Raw genomic sequence first — 25,805 nt, 5'->3', positions numbered from 1 at the left:
GAAAACTGATTCATGTTTAGAGAGAATTACACAAAATACATAATGCATTGTAGTTCTGGGGCGTCCAAACTATGGCCAAGAGGAAATATGCAACTTTCAGACATTCTGCTGAATTGGCAGTACTTTTTAGTGCAACATCAATGACATCACACTGCATTAATATGATCCAGGCCTTATTAATCCGTGTCAATGACCCACTGAACACTTGTCTGTACCTCTACTTTGAGGGTAGTTAGGACAAACCTGTTATGGAACAATCGATTAAATGTGCAAAGTTTCGACAAAGTGTAACTTTATTTTGGTAAAAATGACAAAAGGACTGAATTTAATTGATCTCCAATTTTATTCTTCTGAGGGGAAGAAACAGTCTTTTGAAATGAACTGTTTATGTAACTGTGCATATGCAAGAGTGTAGTATAAGAGGGCAGCTATTTGAGAATATAATTATGAATAACAACATTAAGAAGAGTATTCAATGTCATTTTTTCATAAAAAGACAGTGACATACAAACAGTATACACATAGACAGCCTGCAGCCCTGGCTATTTGGAACATTATAAATGGGTAAACTAGAATAACAGAACCCCCAGGTCAATTTACACAATTGTCCCAAGATTGTTGAATAGAACAATGTCTTTTTGAATTATTTTTGGCCTTGTTTACATAGTTATGTTATGAAATATTAGTTCAATGGCTGACCCGAGGCAAGGTCTATTATTTGGTTAGTCTGATTAGTTCCTTTTATTTCCATTATGACTTGCTGCACGTCCCTTTCACCCAGTCATTTATTTTATGTACAGCATAATGCAATGCCTCAGACTGATAATGTGTGTACAAATTGAAAGTACTACTAGTATGTATGAAAAACTCTTTAAAAAAAAAAGAAAAAAAAAGATTGATAACAGTACCTGTCAGCCATTTTATATCACAATCATTATTTCCACAGCAGCCACTTTAACATTGTTTAAGTGGGCTCTCATGAACAGTATGTATAATGGAAAAACAGTCTCTCTCTGTTCCCTTCACATTCATGCACACATTTCAGGTTTCAAGCGCTCCTCTTTTGGTATAAAAATACATACATATGGTATATATAAAAAAAGAATGAAAATGAAAATAGGCGGCGAAGAACAAGCTTCATCAAGTGCTTTCATTGACCCTTCCCATCCCGAGCCATCAGATCCCTCCACTTTAGTGCATTCTTGGATCCATCTAGTTTCTACTTTGGCCTTCTTCACAGAGGCTGCTCAAATCTCTGCTATCCAAAGAGTAAATAAGGACACTCTGGCTCAGGTAACAACTGATTCAGTCCCAACCAGCATTTATCCTTTTGCATTTACATTCTCCCATCCTCTTTTCCAAAGCACAATGTCCTTTTTAAAGTCATTTACACTTCTCCAGTCCTCGTGTTTTATACTAAACACGCACCATCACAGCTGCCATCAGAAATCTCATTTCATTAATCTGATTTGGCTTTAAATCATTTTAAAGTTATGCAAAGAATTGTGTGACCACATGACCATCTGTATGATGTAAAACTATAATGATAAAGTATCATTATACCTATGCAGAACTGTCAGCTTAGAATTGGAGTATTAGTAATCTCATTGTTTATCAATAGCAAGTACCTACAAAGTCTGACCAGAGAAACAGTGGCCACAAAATGGTGACATAATTTAGTAGCAGACAAAACTGTGCTTCAGGTAGCGATTGGATGTCATGATAAGGCTTACAAAATGCCATTACATAATTTGGAAGAAATTCACATTAAAAACATATCTACATTTATAAATTTAGATCACTCAAAACCATAGGAAAGTGACTAAAACTATTTACATGTTACTTTTGCTACTCGCATTATTATGGGACAGTATTTGTTCATTATTGATTTCCTCCCCAGACATTAGGGTGTAATGTTTGGAAACAAACCACTGACGGAGCAATGATATTGATGATTATTGTGTTCTCACAGTGCTCATTCTCAAAGGAGGTATGGTTTTTGAGATTAAGCTGCATCTTTAAGGCAAAACAATGTGGGAAATGTAATTAGCTTCTAATCAATCCAATCCTTTCTATAACATATTCTTGTAACGAGTGAGAGTAAAGTAACTGAGTACATGTACATGTGCGACTGCAGGTTGTGAAATGGCGTGGGAAGACGGAGCCTATGAGTTCATGTGCTCCACCTGGATGGCTGAGGTGGACACGGTGAGGCAGAGGTCTTTGTGGACCACGGGCAGGTCGGCCACAGTCACTGGTTTGTACTGGATCTCATTGGCTGCTACAGTCTTGTACTGGTGCAGGTCAAAGGGACACGGCACCACAGCCTCCGTGGGCTGCTGCTGGTAGCTTCCTGGAGGTCCTGGGTTTGGGTTCTGGGCTGCACTGTTTTGACTCTGGAGCTGCGCTGCTCGTACTGCCGCAGACATGCCACCTCTGCCCCGGCCCCGCCCTCGGCCCCTTCCCCCGGTCGCCCCTGGAGTGAGCCCCTGCGCCTGCTGAGCCGCCACAGTAGCCGCTACCGTCAGTGGGTCAGGGTTGTGCTTCCTCATGTGTTTCATTAGATACGTTTCCTGGAGCGTGGACAGAACAGGCTCAATGAGTAAAAGAATAATATCCAAAGATTGTAGCGGGCGTAGAGTTACTTACAGAGGTATAGGAGCGGTTGCAGAGACCACAGGAGAACAGCTTAGCGTGCTTCACTGTGTGTGTAGACAAGTGGACCTCCAGACTCGCTGCATCTGTATAACCACGATTGCAATTGTGGCATTTGAACGGTTTATCTTTATTGTGCTGCCTACGGTGAGACTGTTTAAAAAAACAAAAACAAAATGTATTTAACATATTCAAACAATGACTGACAAATATTTGATAAATACAAGTTACCTGGAGGTTGGAGAGCTGCGTGAAAGCTTTCTCACAGCCAGGATGGTTACACTTATAAGGTCGATCTCCCGTGTGGATACTAATGAGGGAAACAAGTGGCGTTATTTTTCTGTTCCAAATGTCTGACCGCACTGGAGCTGAATCATGTTGGAATTATATCCAATTGCCCTTTCTTTGTCTGACAAGAAGTGAAATTGAAAACAAAATATAATCAAGATTCAGAACACAGTTTAGCTCTAGATATTGCTCTCTCAAATGTTTAAAACACAAAAATCCCATGCGATTAGAACATGTTTGACTACAAGATTAGCAGGTTTCATAGCCACAAGACCAAACTGGAGATTCTGTTTTTTTTGTACTTGTATATACTTTGTATATTTCAGCCCAACAGACCATCTCGTGTTCTACCCTGTTACACTCCCGAGCGCGTTGGACAGCCCCCGCGGTCCTGGAGCAGTACCGTGTGTGCTGCTGCAGGTGACTGAGCTGCCTGAATGTGTTCTGGCAGAAGGCGCAGCTGTACGGCTTGGCTCCGGTGTGAATGCGGAGGTGCTGCGACAGGTAGCTGGAGTTGGCAAACGACTTGGAGCAGTGCGGACACTTGTGGGGCTTGGCCTCAGTGTGGTTTCTAGTGAGGGACACCAGAATGGAGAAGGAGAAACACAGAGAAACAGCGAGAGGTTTTAAGGCTACAAGCATGACCAAACTTTAAGACTAAATCATGCATAAGTCGGTGATCAGCTCTACAAATATATGACCACATAGACCGAGTGTGACAGTGTGCTCTTTGTGCTGTGTCTGAGTTATGAAAACACAGAACAGAAACATACAGCAAGCACAGTCACGCTTCCCCCTTTCTCTCTCGCAGTCTCTCTCTCTCCATTTGGTGTGCCCTGTTGGCGTGCGTCTATGGATACACTGCGCGGCCATTTAGTAAAATGCAATGCTGATGCAAGGTAAGTGGCACACTAGTGAAGCGTTTCCTCTTGTTCAAAATGGAAAGCAAGCAGCAGCCAACACATGCACAGAGGAAGCAAACTGAAGAGTGGGCTCTAAGCGGCGCAAAGAATGGAACTAAGCCTTTTGTATTTACACTTAGTGGATATGAGCTGTGTGAAAGCAAAGGCCAAGAAATACTTCAGGACACAATTAGGGACGGGCCGATATCAAACGATTTTTGCCTCGATGAATGGCTCAGATTTAGTCAGCTGAGAATTTTGTTTTAATGGATTTTGATGAGCAATGGAAGCTTAAGAGTTTACTGCATGTTTACATAAAAATCTAAAAAGCACACAAAAAATCATGTGAGAAAATACATGTTCTTTAATAATTAGTTATTTTATAAAGTTGTTATGTTTATGTGAATTTTACTATGTATTTACTTCTATTTACTTTAAAAATAAAATGGTGGGCCTTACCATAGATTTTCAAATAAATTATTATATTGGCCTCAGCTGAAAAAACTATATATATCGGACCATCCCAAAAAACAATGGCTTTGAACAGATGCGGCGAAAGAAAGAAACAGCAAAGAAACGCGTGAAGCAAAAGAAACTGTGACTCATAAACAAAAGCAAGAAATCAGCCAGACTAGATGTTATTTTGCCATAAACTCCACACACACACACACACACACACACACACACACACACACACACACACACACACACACAAAACAAACACACACAAAACAAACAAACACACACACACACACACAGGACCAGGACAGGTACCGTGTGTGCTGCTGCAGGTGACTGAGCTGCCTGAACGTCTTTTGGCAGTACGTGCAGCTGTAGGGCTTGGCTCCGCTGTGGATCCGGATGTGCTGCGACAGGTAGCTGGAGTTGGCGAAGGACTTGGAGCAGTGCGGACACTTGTGGGGCTTGGCCTCCGTGTGCGACTTGGCGTGAATCTGCATGTCGGACTTGCTGAAGAACGTGACCGCACACATTCGACACCTGCGAGACGGAAATATTATCAGGAGATGACGGAAGCTGCACCTAAAACGAGCTGTCGAAAACGAGTGTTGTCGCGATACTAACGTCTCAAAACTATGATAAAAAAACAACAAATTTAATATTATCATGTGGTCTAGTTCTAGATCATTCTAAAACTGTTCAGGAAATGTTAAATTTTACCATATTTATGTCATTTTTACACCATCAATACTACGTTCTATTTAATTTTAAGTTACTTCTGCAACTCTCATTATTATGTGACAGTATTTGTTAATTATTGTTTGTTAATTATATAGTGATTGGAAACAAACACGCCAATTGTCCTTCTCAAATTCTCAAAAAATAATTTCAGAGTTATGGTATATTAAGATTGAAAAGTATAATTAGCCTTTTTATAAATGTTATTCTTGTAACGAGTCTGAGTAAAGTGACTTAACATGTGACTGCAGGTTGTTTTAGCATTGATCAGCATCTGGTATTAGTGTTATGACCAAACTGACCCAATGAGAAGAGAACGTAACTAAGAGGAAGTACAATAGGGTAAATCTAGTAAGAAAGTGTGCTCGACATAAATAAAGACTGGTAGAAAAACTGTGCATAGAACCAAACTATAAGAACATAGTAGGAAAAACATACATTGCCTCCATTTAATAAACAAACAAAAACAGATGATACATTTTGTGCAAAGTAAGCATATATTTGAGTAAGAATGCTGTTAGTTCATAATTATATCAGTGAAGTAAATGTAAAAGTGTGCGGCAAACGGGCCTATTCTTTGTGCACAGAGATGTTTAACACTATTTTATTACTTGTAAGATTTTGGGCCGTCTTTGTTGGTGTGCTCGTCTTCATCGTTGGACAAATCGTAAGGATCACCCGGGTGATGCTGTAAACGACACAATGGATTAGAGAAGATGAATTGATCATTTTGATTTCAAACGGAAAACACTGGTCACACTAAAACGATTTAACCTGGAAGTAGAAATGGCTTTAAAGAGTAAAAAGGAGATTAAACACACAGTAGAACATTAGAGTAGAAACTGCATGAAGTGACCGCTCACCTGTCCACCAGCTGCGAGGTGCGCGAGGATCAGGGCGTCGCTTCCAGCAGGCAGGATCCCACTCACTCGGCCCATCATGGCTTTGCTCTTGCGGCCGCGCTTTGACGGCGCGGGCATAACGACGGCAGGGGGCAACGCTATGTCGTCCTTCTTGTCTAAAAAGAAGAGTTTGAGGACGGCCATAAAGCTTTTCTACTGTGAGAAACAGTAGAAAAGTGGTTACACACACACTGGAACAAGGCGAAAACATGCATTGCAAAAGTATTATTAAATAGCTAATCTTGTTTAGTCGACTAGAAAAAGTGAATCAGTCAAAATTTTGATCTTTGTAATTGTTATTTGGATGGTATAGACGCTAAAACACAAACTAAAAGACCTTTTTATAACAAAGACAGTGGAATTATTAAATCAAAATGGCAAAAGAATAAACAATCATTCATTAACAATCTACTTAATTTGTAAATATTCTCTTTCTAGAAGCTATCAGCCAGGAAATTTCAAGCTTTATTTGGTTGATAATAAATATTTAAAACACCTTCATTAACTGACTAGTGATTGGAGTGGTGCTGATGGCGTGGATTGACAGCCTTGCACAGGGCAGACATGGCTCAGAAGTAGCTTACAACTACAGAGTTTAGAGAGAACTGATTTATAAAACGACTTGCAACTTCTGAAAAATCTATATTGAGTGCTAATTAATATAATTATTATTTACAACTCCACTAAACACTCAATCAACAGGCGCATCAGGCTTGTAATGACTCTGAAACCGTGTATTATCAGACGACCTCAGTACGACTGTTCCCTGGAGACTGTTACCTGTGTGCGAGGCGTGCAGCGCAGACACGATCATGGTGGTGGCAGTGGGATGTCCCGTCACAAACGACTGAGAGGAGGAAGTCGGGACGAATGTACCTTGAGGAGTCGTTATGACCAAACCCGCTGAAAGAATAACGATAAAACTTGAGATGAAGAGAAATAACCTTCACTACTATTACATTACATGACCATTACAGCTGCAGGTTTATTAAAATCATGTGTCATTCTTCTCTAGAAATGCAATTCACTAAGTCAAGAATTAAGATTTAAGAGTTTATGTTGAATATTTCACTTTGACCATATTATAAACTACGCCTTCGTTTGTTGTTGCAAATCTCAACCACTGGATTCCTCCTGCACTACCTTTCCAGCCCACTAGGGGGCCACAAACTTTAGGACCCTCATAAAAGGAGCTAAACAGTGACAAAGGATTCAGGAAAACAAACCAATATTACATGTTTGAAAGCTGCACATGGCTGATCAGCTCTGAGCTAATAACGAGCACAAGACCTATAACTTTATTTCAAATGTTTTTTCTGAAACTTGCTATTGGAAGTTATTGAAACATTTTGTAGAATTTTAAGTTTTACATGTGTTTTTTGGACTGCAAACAATCACATTAGGGTCCTTTACTACAAAGCTGATTAGAAGGATTGTAGAACAGTAAATTTCAAAGCAACGGGACGTTTTGACTCCATAAGTACCACTTTTTAAAATAATATAGTAATAAGTAAATAATAAGTAAGTAATAAGCGTCAGAATAGACATGTCTCTCTCTGACCTGCAGTCATGATACCCGTGGATGGAACAGGCACGACGGTGACGTTTTGCGAGGTGTGCGACTGGTGCAGCAGGTGTGTCCCGGCCGAACTTAAAGCGGGCCCCCCTGCTCCGCCGCCCTCCTGTTTGGGAACCACGCGCAGCCCTGTGACGGAGTCGCCCGAGCCCGGGATGGTCAGCACCGCCGTGGAGAAGTGCTGCGAGGAAGACGAGGAGTGAGGGAACGAGGGAGCAGAGGGCTTCTCCGCACCCAGCTGCTCCTTGCTCTTGTTCAGGAACATGGCGCTCTCGATCTGTCGGGAGCAGGAGGAAACCGAGGGGTGCGAAAAGAACAGAGCCGGAGAGGTGAGGGGTGGACGAGAGATGAGGAACAGAAGAATATAAACAAAAAAGAGAGAATAACAGAATAATGAGATGCAAAAGTAAAAAGTATCAGAGGGTTTAAAGAGGTGAAAAGAGGACAGGAAGTGTGTCATCAACAAACTCCTGTGATTTAGTCATCTATGTGGATATATCTTTTCAAACATAAACTCTTTACAGTTGTTACTTTTAACTAAATTGTGTGTATTGCAAGACAATTGCAACAATGAGGTTGTCTCTACCTGTCCTTGTACTGTGGGGACGGGAGACCAAAAGTATGACGAGTTGAAATGGGAATCGTCCATTATTTCTGTAATTAAAAAGCAACACACTTAGAAAACACCTGTCCTCCTTCTCGACCTCCTTCATCACTTCATCTTTTATGTTGAAACAAACCCAATACGAGCACGTTTCAGTCACTCACTCGCTTCTTTTATACTTGTCTTCTGAGTCAGTAATTCGAGCAATGTACAATTTTAGAATGAAAATGCACAACTATTATATCAAATTACACTTTCGACTATAATAAAGGGACTTGTTTAAAAACTTAAGAAGAATTTAAGAAGAGGATGTGAGAGGACCATGAATCTTTGGGGCACAAGAGCCTTTAGAGCCCTTGCTTTTTGAACTCTAACATGTACGATTCAAAAAAACACATCTTAAAAGCTTAACAACACGTCAACGTCTGTGTCATTAAGCTGCGATCACGCGTTATTAACTTCAAACACAGGTACACATCCGGCTCAGTTGCGCATGCATCATCATCATCATCATCATTATCACTATGACGACGCGACATGGACACGCTGTCCTCTGCACAAAGAGGGACCGAAGACGAGCTCACGTGCCTGTCACTCATCAGACACTGTCACGCGCGTCACAAGCCGAGAGAGAGAGACAAGAGAGAGTTGTGTCAAAACTACCGCACTGTTAGCAAAGCGAGAGCCGCGCGCGCTGCACGGACCGCGTACACTTTGCAAAACACTGGCAGAAGTCAAATGCATGAGTTTACTTTGTGGACGTGCAAGCCTTGCCCAGAGTGAAGGGTAATAATGGGCACCGGGGCTAGCGTTAGCAGGTGACACCGCCGCAAGACAAGGGGGGAGCTAGCTAACTTGCCTCCATTAATTTTCTCAATTTTGTTCGCGGCTTGCACTAGCTACGTGAAGGCCCTGGTCAAACGCTTGAGCAGACGCCGCGGAGCACACGCGCTCATCCCTGCTCGCCAAGCTCTGATTCCTCGCTTCCTGCTCGTCTCGCGGAGAGAAAATAAAAAAAGAGAAAAAGTGGCGGATAAAAAAAACAACAGAGTGGGGTAAAAAAAAAAAAAAAAAAAAAAAAAAAAAAGCGTCGACGCCGTGGCTGTGCAAGAGACGCAGCTTCGTGCAGACTTCCGGCGGCTGGACGAGGCAGACAAGGCTGAAATAACCGTAAACTAACACTTCGCGGGCGACGCCACTGTGATTTACCGGCAGGAGTGGTCCCCGTCGGCCCCCCGGAGCTTCCTCGGGTCGGGACAGTTGGGAAACTTTGTCCAAATCCGCCCCTCGGATCAGACCCCTCAGATATTCCCTTTTTTCTTCGTTTTTTTCCTTTACCCTCCAGCGCCCCTCGACGTCGTAAAGCCACACTGACTGTGAGCGGCGCACTTCCGGTGTGACGCTTTCAAACAGTAATCGAGAACGTCTAGAAATCCGCTTTTAAAACTAAACGCCGCTCTTAAGAACGAGATTAAAGTAATGCAAATATATAATTCTGCCTTAGATTTACGGAATAGGTCCAAATAATTTTAAATTTCAGCAGTTAAACATTTTCGTAAACCATTTTGGTCATTGTTTTGAAAGAGCTTCCCATGTTTGACAATGTGCTTTCTGCTAACTACACACATATGTCAACAACATCATAGTTTGGTGCATCAGTGTATATTATGTATTTAGAAGAATGCAGTTTATGTTTTACAAAGTGTTAATGGTGGAAAACAAAGACACACGTTATAATTAAGTGCATGATTAATCACAAGACTGTTGGCTAGGATTGGATGCTATTTTGTTTTTATTAAACTGTTTCAGACAGCGTATAAAATAAAGTACTTGTCTATTCTATTCTATTTTAAATAAACAATCATACATTTTGTTCATATAGGCTAACACTTTGCATTACACTCAAAGATGCTTCAGATAACAACAATAAAAAGGTATATTCAAAGAAAATCAAGCAACAGATTTAACAGAAATGATAAAAACAGTAAATCAGGAACATTCATGTTAAAATTAAGTTTTTCTGGATAGTTTAACAGAAGTTGCAAAACTACAACTATATATCAATAAATAAATAATAAATAAAGAGACAAGGTGAGCACATCGTACTGTGTTTTTATCATGTGTTTTATTGAGGGCACTACATTCACACATTAAACAGGACAAATAATAAACCTGGGTCTATTATAAATTAAATGATGACATTTTTGATATACTGGTTAGTGTGATGAATATGAATTTCAACAGTGCTACAGTATAATAAACATATTTAACCATTTTACAATTAATTCATACCACAATACAGCCTATGAATAATAAATAAATAAAACTCAAATATCACAATTGTAGAGTTCCACAATAAAGCAGCATACAGAATATCACATCCAAAAATATATGGATAATAAATTTGCTTTTTTTGTGAAATCAAAGTTTGTAACTATTTAGTGCAGAAAAATAAATAACTTCAGAAAATATATACGTAATTTAGAAACATTTTTGTGTCATGCATAAACGCTTGAAAATTCATTTTACTAACTAATGTGATAAATATTTATGCCGAGGTAGAGGGTTGCTGCAATAAAAGGCGTCACTGCTAGTGCTTAAAGGTGCACTATGGAACTTTTCTGGTGTAATGATTGCCCCCTGCTTATCTCCATGGAGATATAATTGCTTTGCCTGGACTGTTCCACAGTATGGCATTAAACCAATCAGTAAAGTAACAAAAACACCTAGATAAGCTAGATAAGATTGAATGTCATGCTGTGGAATATTCCATGCAAAGCCATGACATCTCCATGGAGACAAGCAGGTGGCAGACTCACCACCAGAACAAATCACACAGTGCATCTTTAACTTACACTTCAGTCAAGATTTGTATTTACTTCAGTTCTAAAGAGACTCACAGGCGACAGAACTATTTTAACACATTTTAAAACTACAAAACTGACACATACTCGTCTTGCTACATATGCCATAAGAATCCCACACTTACTTTGTTGTTTACAAGTGGAACATATTTCAAAGTGACATAGAAAATGTGGACAAAACGTTGCAAACGAAGAGAGTCATGTCTTAAAATGCCCAAAACTTTCACAATATCAAACAAAACAATAAGACAGAGCAGTGAGAAAACAGAAAAGATGTTTAGCGCTATTAGATGATGTTTTGTTTCACACAGCATATAAAGCTGAAGCCTCTTGCATACGATTAGTGTCATTAGCATTAGTAATCAAACCTTCCACACTTAAGATGCACTTCGGTTAGTCAGCAAGGCAGTGGACACAGACAGTAATGACAGTGTTACAGACGAGACAGCGGGACAAAACAGACACTAAAGTAGTATAAAAATAATAAGAAATATAGCCGCAAGCGGCAATGATCGGCCCTCGCCACGCCGCCGCCACGCCGCAAGAGGAGGGGGCGCTAACGCGCCCCAATTGTCCTTTTATTGCGCCTACTGCTGAATCTGTGACGCTGTCACATCTTCTCCCCTTTGTTTTACCATCAAAAAGCAATTTTATTTTGAATTCTTGGCACAATGTGCGGCTTTGCCGCACAGACACCGTGACTCTTTGAATAAAAATGTGGATCACTTTTGATGGTCCACCCCTGAAGATGAGTCTCACCAAATTTCAGGTTAATAGGGCTGACGCCCTAAGAGGAGTTTGTGAAAGTATAAAGTGTAAACATGTTCTGGCGATTTCCCCATTGGAATAACATGGAAGGTTTCGGTCATCGTTACGGCAACGCCATAACAATTATGACATGGCTCTCATTGACTTTTTTGATGGGGATGCTAAAATTGAGTTGTGTGTCAAATTTCATATAATTTCGCAAAACTAAACATTTAACCTCCATATAAAATCTGTAGGGGGCGCTGTGGCGCCAAATGAATTTATTTCACTTCAAGTGGGTTTAGGGCAAAGAGTTTAACAACTGATTCTAATTTGACGCAATTCGGACTTTATCTGCGCAAACGGCAGAAATTTTAAATATGGGAGATTTCTGAAATTCTAGCTACAGTTTGCGGCTTCGCCGCACAGAGACCGTGAGAGGTATCAATGTAATTTGGATAACTTTTGATGTCCCACTCCTCAGTAGCATTTTCACCAAATTTCAGCTTTTTAGGCCCAACGCCCTGGGAGGAGTTCGTAAAAGTATGACGTTTGGAAAAACTCCAAAATCATGTTTAGCCATTTTTGAAGCAATATGGCCGACATTTGGTTGGGCGGACGGCGTTGCCGTAATAATATTTTTTACTTCTCTTGTCACCATCTACCTCTGCGCCAAATTTCATGATTCTACTATCAGATTTTTTTTGGGTCATTTCCCATCTCTCAATGCATTTTTGGTACATTTGGGGGCGCTGACGCGCCAATTTTTTTTATTTTAGAAAAGGGAAATAGCCAGAATGTAGAGAGGCACGATTTTTAGAGGTGTGCAAATTTTTGTGACTTTTCGTCAATGTTCACTGGGTGAAAAATAGGGGGGTTGGTCCCGAGAATAAGAAGAAGAAGAAGAAGATTAAAGCCGCAAGCGGCATCCAACGGCCCTCGCGGGCCGCCGGCCTTCCGACTCTGCGCTTTCGACTTGATAAAGATGGCGCCCTTATTGTGTTGAATTAAAAAAGAACTTGACAGACGGCGACACAATTGACATGGCAAATCCAGTGCAAATGAACACAAATGTCGGTCAAATGTGCGGGTCCCCCACACAGAGACCGTGACACTTGGAATAAAAATATGGATAACTTTTGATGCCCCGCTTGTGTAGATGATTTTCCTCAAATATGAGCTTGATCGAGTTATTGCCCTTAGAGGAGTTTGTTAAAGTGTGAAGCGTAAATGTGAACATTTCAGAGATTTCGCTGTTTTCCCATTTCTGACATATATTTGCGGGTCCGCCACACAGAGACCGTAGCACTTAGAATCAAAATATGGATAAGTTTTGATGCCCCGCTTGTGTAGATGATATTCTCCAAATATGAACTTGATCGGACAATCGCCCTAGGAGGAGTTCGTTAAAGTGTGAAGCGTAAAAATGTGGTGATTTGAGCGATTCTACGATTTTCCCATAAGGATAACATGGGATGTTTCTGTCATCGCTACGGTTACGCCGTACAAAATATGACTTTGGCTCTCATACTTTTATGATCAGGATGGCAAATTAGAATTTTGTTCAAAATATCATGTCATTTGGAAAAACTCTATTGTTTATAGGCCACTCTGAAGGCCAAATAGTCAGAATTCTGGGAAACGTTTGCGGCTCCGTCGCACAGAGACCGTAAAAGCTATCCTTAAAATTTGGATAACTGTAGATGCCCCACTTGTCTAGAGGACGTACACCGATTTTGAGGTCGGTGGGAAAAACGCACTAGGAGGACTTCGTTAAAGTGTAAAACATAAAAATGTGGTAATTTGAGAGATTTTGTGGTTTTCCCATAGGGATAACATGGGAGGTTTCTGTCATCGCTACGACTACGCCGTAAAAAATTAAGCATTTTTGTGATTGGCTTTTGTGATCGGGACGGCAAAAAAGAATTTTGGGTAAAGTTTAGACAATTTTGGTAAAACTAATATTTGACCTTCAATGTTAATTTAAAGGTCACTCTGTAGGGGGCGCTATTGCGGCCATTTCAATTTTGTCAGCCTAAACTGGTCCAAACTAGAAAGTTTAACAACTGATTCAAATTTGGTCCTAATCGGACTTGTTTTGATCAAATGGGAGCAATTTTTAGAGCTGCAATATTCCAAAATAAGTTGTCCAACTTTGCGGCTGCGCCGCACACAGACCGTAAAAGGTATCTCAAAAAATTGGATAACTTTAGATGCCCCACTTGTCCAGAGGACGTCCGCCGATTTTGAAGTCGGTGGGCAAAATGCCCTAGGAGAAGTTCGTCAAAGTTTGACGTAAACAAAATGGCTAACTCAGCTTGTTTTCATTTTCAAAGGAAGATGGCGGCCATAGGGTAAGTCTGGGGGCGTGGCCACAATAATACATATTTTTTGTCCTCACGAGAGGAATGCGTGTCCCGAATTTCGTAGCTTTACGCCAAAGTTGACCTCGGGGCGTCTCCCATAGGCGCAATGTATTTTGACTTTTGTTGGTGGCGCTGTCGCGCCATTTTTTAACGAAAAAAAAAATGGCCCAGAAAAAATCAAATTTTTCGCCGATTCTGAATTTTGGGCAAAGTTTGGTGAGTTTTTGAGCATGTTCAGGGGGTCAAATTAGAGATCAAAAAGCAGAAGAACAAGAAAAATAATAAAAATTAAAGCCGCAAGCGGCATCCAACGGCCCTCGCGGGCCGCCGGCCTTCCGACTCTGCGCTTTCGACTTGATAAAGATGGCGCCCTTATTGTGTGTTGAATTAAAAAAGAACTTGACAGACGGCGACACATTGGACATGGCCAATCCATTGCAAATTAACACAAATGTCAGTCAAATTTGCTGCGCCGCCGCACAGAGACCGTAGCACTCAGAATATAAATATGGATAACTTTTGATGCCCCGCTTGTGTAGATGATATTTCCCAAAGTAAAGCTTGATCGAGCTATCGCCCACGGAAGAGTTTGTTAAAGTGTGAAGCATAAATGTGAACATTTCAGAGATTTGGCGTTTTCCCATTTGTGACAGTATATTTGCAGCTCCACGGCACAGAGACCGTACCACTTAATATCAAAATATGACTAATTTTTGATGCCCCGTTTGTGTAGATGATTTTCCCCAAATATGAGTTTGATTGGGCTATCGCCCTAGGAGGAGTTCGTTAAAGTGTGAAGCGTAAAAATGTGGTGATTTGAGCGATGTTGCGATTTTCCCATAAGGATAACATGGGATGTTTCTGTCAACGCTACGGTTACGCCGCACAAAATATGACTTGGGCTCTCATACTTTTATGATCAGGATGGCAAATTAGAATTTATTTCAAAATATCATGTCATTTGGAAAAACTCTATTGTTTATAGGCCACTCTGAAGGCCAAATAGTCAGAATTCTGGGAAACGTTTGCGGCTCCGTCGCACAGAGACCGTAAAAGTTATCCTTAAAATTTGGATAACTTTAGATGCCCCACTTGTCTAGAGGACGTACACCGATTTTGAGGTTTGTGGGCAAAACGCACTAGGAGGAGTTCGTTAAAGTGTGAAACATAAAAATGTGGATATTTGAGAGATTTTGCGGTTTTCCCATAGGGATAACATGGGAGGTTTATGTCATCGCTACGACTACGCCGTAAAAAATAAGGCATTTGTCTGATTGGCTTTTTTGATCGGGACGCCAAAATAGAATTTTGGGTAAAGTTTAGAACATTTTGGTAAAACTAATTTTTGACCTTCAATGTTAATTTAAAGGTCACTCTGTAGGGGGAGCTATCGCGCCCATTTCAATTTTGTCATCATAAACTGGTCCAAACTAGAAAGTTTAACAACTGATTCAAATTTGGTCCTAATCGGACTCGTTTTGATCAAATGGGAGCAATTTTTAGATCTGCAATATTCCAAAATAAGTTGTCCAACTTTGCGGCTGCGCCGCACACAGACCGTAAAAGGTATCTCAAAAAATTGGATAACTTTAGATGCCCCACTTGTCCAGAGGACGTACGCCGATTTTGAAGTCGGTGGGCAAAACGCCCTAGGAGGAGTTTGTCAAAGTTTGACGTGAACAAAATGGCTAACACAGCGTGTTTTCATTTTCAAAGGAAGATGGCGGCCATAGGGTAAGTCTGGGGGCGTGGCCACAATGATTTTTTTTGTTTGTCCTCACGAGAGGAATGCGTGTCCCGAATTTCGTAGCTTTACGACAAAGTTGACCTCGGGGCGTCTCCCATAGGCGCAATGTATTTTGACTTTTGTCGGTGGCGCTGTCGCGCCATTTTTTAACGAAAAAAAAAATGGCCCAGAAAAAACAAAATTTTTCGCCGATTCTGAATTTTGGGCAAAGTTTGGTGAGTTTTTGAGCATGTTCAGGGGGTCAAATTAGAGCTCAAAGCGCAGAAGAAGAACAATAAAAAAACAATATAGCCGTTTCCACTATAACAACAAATGATACATCGTTTGAAAGCTCTAAGCCTTCCCGATGCCGCCATGGGGTGGAATCATCATTACGAGCGCTTATGCGCTCGTCACTCCCTATTCCGTCGGGATGCCCCGCCCACTCCCCATAGACTTCCATTGATTTGAGCAGATACAAGCATGGCCCATGCCTGCGGCATGGATTCTCGCGTACGGGACGATGCCAGGAGGGTTTTTGGAGGAATGCAGCGCTTTGCGCTGCTGTTGTCAACAATTAGTGAATGGGCTACGCCCATTCACTAATTGTTGACTATTTCTGTCATAGCAGGAGTAAGTATGCATGATCCATGCCTTCGGCATGGGCTAGTTCACTGTACTTGCCAGGGGCGACGGGGTACCAAACATGCGGGCTGCGCCCGCATGTTTGGTCAGACAGTTGCAACGCTGCCTTCGGCAGCGTTGCGGGAGCAATAGGCCCTCCGCCCTGCTGGGGCTCGGGCCTAAATATTCCGATGCGAAAACAATGTTTCCCATTTTTCAAATATCATAAACTATACCTTTTCGGAAAGCGCACGCGCTTTCCTACCTCATGGTGTGGGTCCCTGGTCACTGACGGGTACTTTCGATAATTTTGAGTGGGCTCCGCCCACTTTGTGTTTTTGGCCCTCTACACAGTAATAATGTTCAATTTTTGCATTACATGCTTATATGCACGGAACATGCAAGAGATGGGGAACGTATTCGTGAGCTACTTAGCGCAAATGAGTGCTTTCGCGGTCGTCATCCCAATGTAAAGTGCTCGTTTAGTGCGAACTTTTGCACGGGCTTCGCCCGTTTACAACGGTAATGTTCCATTTTCCTACAACTAATTAGTATGCACGGGGCGTGCATGAGTGGAGGAGTGCGTTAGTGAGTGTTTGGAAGTGGACGAGCGCTTCGCGCTCAATTTAGTGCGCACTACGTGCGCACTTTCGCAGCCGTGCTTCGCACGGCCTTACGAGACTAATAGGCCTCTCGCCAGCTTGTGGCGCTCGGGCCTAAAAATGCACAAAGGTGAGGAAAATGGGCACGGAAATTATTTTTAAAAACAAAGAGTAAAAAACAGTAGAGATATCTTTAACACACCACTAACAGGACTGCACAATATACTGCAACATTTTGGCTAAATATATCACCACATTAAAGTTTCTGAATCGAACAGAGATTTGTCTTAATTAAAAAGGTCTATAACTGACTTTTATTTACTCTGGTTCAGGAAAATGCCTTTACTCCATGCAGTATATTGTAAAAGCAGCAATTTGTGAATGCTATTTTGATAAATGAGGACCACAAAAAGAAGAAAACATAAGCAACAAACTATTTTAACCAATCGGGAGTGTTGCTGAATGAGGACCACGTGGATTGGTTAAACAGTCAGTCAGTCAGTCCATTCTGAAATAAGCTCTTCATTCACGGTCCAAAGTCAGGTACAGGCCTTTTAACTTGTTTGGTTCATTTGCATTTTTGTTTTAATCAAGCTGAACTGAATGTAGCGTTTCAAAAATATGGTATGTTTTTATATTGTGCAGCCCAAACATTAACGCGATCGATCCAAACGTGAAAGGACAACAAACGCGGCCTTCCACCCACGAGTACAAACTGCGGGTGGAGTCGTGAACATTTGAAGATATATGTACGTGTTTAAACCTGAGAAACGGCTACATATGTTGAAGGTGATGATTGTGGAGATGAACAGAAGTGTGAGGAGGGTCCGACAGCAGAGACAAGGCGGTGGGACTGCGGGAGGCGTGGTTTTCTTTAACCCGTGCGAGAAGTCACCTGCGAATAAAGAACGAGGAATGAGTCAGCCACAGATGCAGTAATCAAGTATTTACAGACACAAAAACACAATAACTAATAAGTACTTCATAAATATCAAAATTATTTGCACTGTGCTTGTCCTTCACTGTAATGCCTCTTTGAGTATCTTCAAAAATGCTCTATGTACTATTATTATTGTTGTTGTTGTTGTTGTTGTTGTTGTTGTTGTTATTATTATTGTTATTATTACAATGTTCTTATTATTCAGTTTTTTTATTATTGTTAGTAGTAGTAGTAGTGGTAATAGTAGTAGTAGTAGAGCCAGGTTACTGTTCAGGTTAATGTAGTAGTAGTAGTAGTAGTAGTAGTAGTAGTAGTAGTAGTAGTATGTAGTAGTAGTAGTAAGTAGTAGTAGTAGTAAGTAGTAGTAGTAGTAGTAGTAGTAGTAAGTAGTAGTAGTAGTATGTAGTAGTAGTAGTAGTAGTAGTAGTAGTAGTAGTAGTAGTAGTAGTAGTAGTATGTAGTAGTAGTATGTAGTAGTAGTAGTAGTAGTAGTATTAAGTAGTAGTAGTAAGTAGTAGTAGTAGTAGTAAGTAGTAGTAGTAGTAGTAGTAGTAGTAAGTAGTAGTAGTAGTAGTATTAGTAGTAAGTAGTAGTAGTAGTAAGTAGTAGTAGTAGTAAGTAGTAGTAGTAAGTAGTAGTAGTAGTAGTAGTAGTAGTAGTAGTAGTAGTAGTAGTAGTAGTAGTAGTATGTAGTAGTAGTAGTAGTAGTAGTAGTAAGTAGTAGTAGTAAGTAGTAGTAGTAGTAGTAAGTAGTAGTAGTAGTAGTAGTAGTAGTAAGTAGTAGTAGTAGTAGTAAGTAGTAGTAGTAGTAGTAGTATTAGTAGTAAGTAGTAGTAGTAGTAAGTAGTAGTAGTAGTAAGTAGTAGTAGTAAGTAGTAGTAGTAGTAGTAGTAGTAGTAGTAGTAGTAGTAGTAGTAGTAGTAGTAGTTGTAGTAGTAGTAGTAGTAGTAGTAGGTAGAGCCAGGTTACTGTTTAGGTTAATGTAGTAGTTGTAGAGCCAGGTTAATGTTTGCATGAAAACTAAAAATTTGAGTATAATGTGATTTCCGGAGTGATCAGATTACTGAAATGTCACGAGGACAGGTACATGTGACGTGAGTAATATGATCTGATTTCGGATTTCTTCCTGTGCAGATTTTGACGAGGAAAAGGGCAAACTAATGTGACAAAGACGAAAATGAAAGACAAATGTTAAAGACTTTTAAATTGTACTTTGACACACGTTGGTTACTCTAGATGTTTTTGACCATCAGATTTATCTCGTGCATAAATCAAAAACACAACAAAAATCAAAAAAGATCTCACTATCGGCTTATCAAATGATTCAACTTATCTGATTTCTACTGGCCATGCAAATGCACTTAGTTAAATACAAAGACAGAAGTAGCTTTTGTTGAGTATTTTTCTGTTTCTACTGATTTGTTTTGTTTTTACATTAGATTGTGTTAATCCAATTTAGAGTAACAAAGCATTTATTAACCAGTTATTATCCTTAGAACCAACACTTTCTTACTCACAAATTGTTGGTACTATGACACATATTATAGGATCAAATCTAGACACTCACTTAAACAAAATAAAATCACATACAAAGGGCAACATTTCCTCAAGCTTCATCAGAACTACACTCTTAAGCATTATTGTGCGTGTGTTTGATTCACCTGTGAGATGCTGACCCCGGTGAGCTTCTCCACGGCGGCCGGGAGCCGGGTCATGATGTCCAGCACTTCTCCCGACAGTTTGGCCACGCCCACGTCCCCGTTGCCGCTGGACACCATGGTCACCTTCTCGGCCATGCACAGGGGCTTGCTGATCTCCTCCGCCATCTGAAGGAGGGAGAGTTCAGGTGTAGAGCACGGTTAAGAGCAAAGCAATTCAAAAATACAGAGCCAAGGCAGACATAACGATCACAGTCATATTTATCAACTGTTCTAGTGGTTTGGACAAAGGGTTTTTATGCATTACCGTTCCAACATATGTGCTGTTCATTTTTTATATTGTATTGTTGAGCTACGGCAATAACAAAATTAGAACTAGGCGAGAAAAAAAGACAAGAAAAGAATCAATCCAAATTTTTGATGCAATTTTTTTTTGCTTTATTAAAAACAAATAAAAATGTCTTTCAATATGAATTTTCTGCACATAAAAAAGTATATATACATTGTCCAAGTAGTAATTAAGTTAATCTACATAAGCCTCACGTATAAATGGGGTTTGAATAAGGGCTAAGAGTAAATAAATGTACTTTAAATGTGCGTTTGTCTCACCAGGGGCAGTGTCTCCAGCAGCATGTCCACCATGGCTCCGTCCTTGTACTGTTTAAAGGCCTCTGCTTTCTTCTCCATCTGCTGGGCCTCCGCGCGACCTTTGGCCTCCAGAGCGAATGCCTCGGCCTCACCCTTAATCTGAAGAACACAGATGAATCCTTCGGCATCATCGTGCGCCAGTGCAACAGGGAAAGAACCTACAGCGTTCATCATTAAACAACAGCAGAAATGTACTGGACACAAGACTCACCCTGATGGACTCCGCTTCAGCCTCAGCCTCCATGATCAACTTCAGACTGGACAGAGAGATAGAGAAAAACATCAAATAATGCAATAAAGTCAAATCTGTTTTACCATATATCGTAAAAGCAGCTTTCAGGGTCAAAATGAGACCGCCGCGTGCTGTCTACGACTGATTATAATGTGTTTTATTCTCAACAAAGCAGGAAGTGTGCTGTTTGCGTGCAGGAAAGCGAGCAATAAATGCGGACCGCTCCGAACTGTTCAAACTGATGAAGTCGGTGCAATCCCTCGTCTGTCCGGCGTTAAAAAGGCGTGTCTACAGCGCCCAGTCCTTCTAAACGCTCGCCCCCAAACGCCGCCCTCACTCACCGCTGCGCCTCGGCCAGCTTCTCGAGGCGGTATCGCTCGGCGTCCGCGGGCTTCATCACTTTGGCCTCCAGCTCCTTCTCTTTGCGCGTGATCTCCTGCTCCTGGAGCGTGATCTGCTGACTGCGCTCCACCACCTGCACCTGCATCCGCTCCTCCTCGATGCGCTGCTTGGTCTTCGCCACCTGAAAAAAAAAACATTGAAATAAATCACCGTTAACTATTTCTGTGTGTTGTTTTCGCTCTCCTCTTGGACCGCACCGCACCTGCAGCTGATACGCCATCTCCGACTCGGCCTTCTTAGTGTTCACCTCCATGTCGTACGCGGCCTTCTTCAGCTCGTAGTCCCGCTGAGCTTTGGCCATGTCGATCTCATTTTTATACTGGGCCGAGATCTTGGCCTGCATGGCGTGGGCCTCCTGTAATGTCACAAAACGAAAGCGTGTGATTCATGCGAAAGAATAAACGCGCAGTAGTTCATATGGATTATTTCTTTGGCTGTTGTCTCACCCTGATCACGGCGTCCCTCTTGTTTTGAGCCTCTCCGATCCGAGCATCTTTCTGGACCTGGGCCGTGCGTCCTTTTCCCAGAGAGTGCAGATAATCCTGTAAACAACAAGGATATTTAAACACAAAGATGTTTTAATTATTGTTTTATCGTTTGCCATGACGGCCCCTTAAAACCAGGCGACTCGATTTGATTTTGAGTGCTTTGGGGCTACAGTACGATGTGATGCAGCACAGGGATGAGCGGAGGTGAACAGAAAGAATCATTCGAAGATAAGTAAGAACTAATGAATGAAAAACTCAATGCTTAATAGCCTGTAGCTGGTTTTATTTTTTACTCTTCTCAAACTGCTCAAATTGTTTGTTATTTCCTTTAAACATGCTCTTGAGTGTCTTTGTTTCAAGGCATCTCATGTTTTAGAACTGAAAATAATGCATGTATTGAATATCTAGAGTTGTTAGAACGCCCTCTACTGGCAGTAGAGGGAATTACAATACACAAAAGCTATCGCCACAGTCACGTACGCTTAAAGGCGGTATGGACGATTTTTCGGCGATTTGAGAACGCAGGCGGAAGAACGCATGCGCACTCTCCCGTGCGGACTGATACAACACACACGTGCATTTGTTTATTAGCGCAACGGAGCGCCTCACATCTCTCGTCTCCCGTAGATTTCTGTCCACTTCTGCGTCAGCTCGAACTGTCTTTCTCCGTCTTCATTTTGCCCCGTACACTGAGGGAACTATATTATGATAGATCCATGCGCTTAGGCACGCGGAAACGTGGGTACGAACCGCACGCGGCTGCAGGTGAACGATAGGTGCGTTTTAGGATTGATACGTGGCAGGACAAATGATTTATCCACGCCACGAGGAAATATGATAAAAAAAATTGCTGAAAAAGATCGTCCATACCACCTTTAAGCACACAGTTGTAAAGATTTGCTGAAATGACAATTATGTATGAACTCAAACACAGCGCGGGAGACTTCTGAATCTCTACCTAGAAGTCACAAAGCTAGGAAAAGGACTTAGGAAACAGGATTATGAGACGAGAGACTGAAGCTAATTACAACTCCAGAAACATTTAAGATGAAGGAAAGTCAAGAAAGTCAATTTTGCATCATATATTTCTTCTAACATAATAAATAAGGCAGTTGTACTCACCTGGTCGTCGTGTACGTCTTTGAGCGTGTAACTGACGACGCTGATGCCCATGTTGACCAGGTCAGAGGAGGCCACTTTGAAAACCTCCTCCGAGAACTTTTTACGGTCTTTGTAGATCTCCTGGAAACGAGAAATATGAGAAATGAAGGCATTTTTTATTTGTATAGTCGTAGAATGAAGTGTTGTCGTTGCTGAGCAGTAGTAACCGTGTCACCTCCACAGTGAGATGGGCGATGATGGCGCGCTGATGCCCCTCCAGCGTTTCCAGGGCGATTTGAGCGATCTCTGGCTCAGATTTCCCCATGAACATCTGGCAAGCAGCAGCCAACATCTCCTTATTATGCCCCTGGATCTTCATCTGCAAAGGGAAACAGAGAGTCCACACTACTGCTAATAATGCAACTGTTATTTCACAGGTAATATCGCCCTGGTTTACATAACGCAGTGAAGTTTAAACGATCAGATTTATGTATCAGGATGTGCTTTTATGACCATAGAGCAATAGTGAAATGCACAGGTAACTATGTCTTTTCTAAGATTATTTATGTTTTTTGATGTGTTTGTATAGTGTTTATGAGTGATGATGTGTGAGAGTGGAAACTGTGGGTCGTTCTTATTTCTAACTGGATGTAATTCAATCCTGTAATCGGAGAAACTGACTATTCAGCAATAATCTGATTTTATTGGCTTAATGTCACTGTACATTGTCCTTGACTAGGGTAAACTAAAAGGCACTAGTGTTGACTGTAAATGGAGAGTTTAGGGGCCCCCATAGTCCAATTATTGCCCTCATAGTCTAAAAAAACCTGCTAATACAAATTAAACTTTATGTGTGAAGTATTATCATAAACATATAGTAACTAGATCTAACCTCTAAACAGTTTTTTTTTTTATCAGCAGAGACAAAAAGTGACCTTTATTCTCCGTAAATTGTACTAAATAAAATTATTCAAATGTGTATTGCTTGTGCATAATCTCAGTATAAACCTGTGGGAACCACTGAGGTTCTCATTCAGTATTGGTAAAACATAATGTCTGTCCCGATTAGTTAAATTAATTTCCTTTTAATCCTAAAATCATCCTTGTTATTGTTTTTGCTGAATACATTTAATAATCCTGTTTTCTCACACTCTCTTGTTCTGGTAAACCACGTGCCTGAGCCTCACTGACCTGTGCGATGCCCGTGACGGACACGGGCACTCCATGTCGAGTGTAGACCTTATCACTCTTCACGTTCAGAGTCAGAGTGTTCAGAGAAATCCTGAGGAGACACAGACACGAGACACGGATTAAAGGCTGAAGCGCACCGTGATAAAACCTTCTGCAGGATACAAAGGGCTAAACTGAACGGTTATATTTCTGACATATGAGAGTTAATACAATGTGATGTGATACATAATGGATGTGTTCAAAGTGTTATTGATAATGAGATTGTATTGACTCTATCTTAAGTAGGTTCAAAAGAAGAATGCAGCTGATGGAAACAAGCTACACGATACATCTAAATTGTAACTTGAATTGTCACATATGAATGTTTTCTCAGTATTTATTCTCGATATTTTACCAAAACTCGTGAATGTGCAAAAAAACGTGTCTGTAAATGTCTTGTTTGAGGTTCAAGTCGAGCACAAAACATGAACGGACTAAGAAATTAACCACAAATGAGCTGGATTATCACTTCCTGCTCTTGTTTAGACACTTACACGAGACGGCTCAGTTAATCTTATATTTTAACTCTTTTTACTGTAATTTTTAAGTTTTGATTGTATAAGTTGTACTCGATATTCATATTGCGCATATCTACAGAACAATAATACACCCTCCCACTTTTATTGACACAGTTATCCAATACAAATACACTTTATAAATCACAAAAGCATCAATATTTAGGTAATAAAATGTCCTGAAACATGTCATAGTTTTACAGTTTCTATTTTAATCTCGACTGAAACATGAAATTGAATGAATGTGTTTAAGATGTGCACAAGTGAACTGAATCCCAAGTCGTGCAGCTCTAAATGATTCAGAAAACGTGGCATCTGAGAGCCACAGACCGAGATGTAATCAACAGAACGTAAACGTGTAAATATCCTTGAATCACCTCTGAATCTGCTGGATGCACGGGAAGACAAACACTCTTCCACCAGGGATCATCAGAGGCGGAGAGCGACAGAAACCTGCAGCAGAAACACACAGGACGGTTCATCGTTTATCTTTTCTGGTGACGGGTCTGCCATCTGCTCGTCTCCTTTCTCTCCTGGCTTTTAATCTTATCTATCGCCACGGAGACAAGCAGGTGACGCCACAGCCCCTTTCCTCGTATTTATAGACAATGAAAGCATCTGCAATTACACAAATGCAATGGAACTTTCCACACAACACAACACGATGAACAGGTGGCACACCCATTTAGATGTTTGAAGATATTATTAAGTTATGTCATGTGCAGCGCTTGGGAAACTGCTTTATTCTTGTCGTTAAATGTTGTATTTATGTGTAATTTTGTTGCATGTAATTACAGAACGGTAGGTGGAGATAGGGGGAGGGTGAAAGCAGACATGTTTTGAGCACTCAAGCCTGAAACATGAATGAAGCAATCAAAATACAACATAAGGGTGTGTTATGACGTAGTAAAAAACACTCATGAATGTCGAATCTGCAAAATGTGTCCCCTTTAAACAGAATACCTGAGACCACCATCGCTTCATTGGGACCACAGGTGTAAAACATCTTCCTGGCTGAAAAGAAAGGAAAGGAACATCATCATCATCATCATCATCAGCCTTTATAAAGTACAAACTGGATCGATTTCGTGGCCTGGATGTGGTGACGTCACGGACCACTTTAATTACGACAGGGAGGGGCCACGGAGCAGACCACCAGATGCGATGGCTCAAATCTAATTTATGATGATAAACGACGCGCAACATCCGCAGTGGTACAAGAAAAGCAACAGCGTTTGAAAAAGAAAAACGTAAGCCGAGTTAGAACCATCGTTTGTGAATGAAAAACGTAAGCTGAGTTAGAATCATCATTTGACTGTTGTTGCTAGCAGATTGTCATCCGGATCCAGGCTATTTGATGATTTGTGTAATAATGAAGCGACAATCGGGTAAAAAAACTCACCACCGCGGAGCAAGACACGACAGACGTAAGAAAAGGCACGAGGTTATGGGAATAATGTGGCAATGTGGGGGAAATAAGCGTTTCAACTCCACCGTTTTCCCCGATGAAGACCACCTTCTGACGCGGCCACTGTAAA

At 41.1% G+C, this 25,805-nt stretch overlaps 2 protein-coding genes across 3 annotated transcripts; both read right to left on the bottom strand.

The window, feature by feature from the left end:
- Nucleotides 1-324: 324 nt before the first annotated feature.
- Nucleotides 325-9,491, bottom strand: znf384a (zinc finger protein 384 a). Of its 2 annotated transcripts, XM_072448219.1 has the most exons (11): nt 9,334-9,491; nt 8,107-8,174; nt 7,506-7,797; nt 6,725-6,847; nt 5,906-6,060; nt 5,654-5,730; nt 4,620-4,844; nt 3,347-3,514; nt 2,887-2,965; nt 2,650-2,808; nt 325-2,573 (listed from the first exon to the last, which is right to left on the bottom strand). In XM_072448219.1, the coding sequence occupies exons 2-11, from the start codon at nt 8,167-8,169 to the stop codon at nt 2,166-2,168; spliced, it is 1,749 nt and encodes a 582-aa protein (XP_072304320.1). In that variant the 5' UTR covers nt 8,170-8,174; nt 9,334-9,491; the 3' UTR covers nt 325-2,165. The 2 variants fall into 2 exon arrangements, with proteins under 2 accessions (XP_072304320.1, XP_072304321.1); XM_072448220.1 differs by lacking the exon at nt 3,347-3,514.
- Nucleotides 9,492-17,910: 8,419 nt separating this feature from the next.
- Nucleotides 17,911-25,805, bottom strand: flot1a (flotillin 1a). The gene is made up of 13 exons (XM_072448208.1): nt 25,670-25,805; nt 25,231-25,281; nt 24,645-24,720; nt 23,714-23,804; nt 22,758-22,901; nt 22,544-22,663; nt 21,380-21,475; nt 21,136-21,288; nt 20,873-21,054; nt 20,511-20,556; nt 20,261-20,398; nt 19,655-19,819; nt 17,911-17,948 (listed from the first exon to the last, which is right to left on the bottom strand). Exons 2-13 carry the CDS (start codon nt 25,271-25,273, stop codon nt 17,928-17,930), a joined length of 1,275 nt encoding a protein of 424 aa, XP_072304309.1. The 5' UTR covers nt 25,274-25,281; nt 25,670-25,805; the 3' UTR covers nt 17,911-17,927.

Source organism: Eucyclogobius newberryi, unplaced genomic scaffold (genome assembly GCF_026437365.1).
Source record: "Eucyclogobius newberryi isolate DKJ021-1_F unplaced genomic scaffold, fEucNew1.0.hap1 SCAF_16, whole genome shotgun sequence".
Taxonomy (NCBI): Eukaryota; Metazoa; Chordata; class Actinopteri; order Gobiiformes; family Gobiidae; genus Eucyclogobius; species Eucyclogobius newberryi.
The sequence above is the reverse complement of the archived record's forward strand: the minus strand, read 5'-3'. Positions and strand labels throughout refer to the sequence as shown.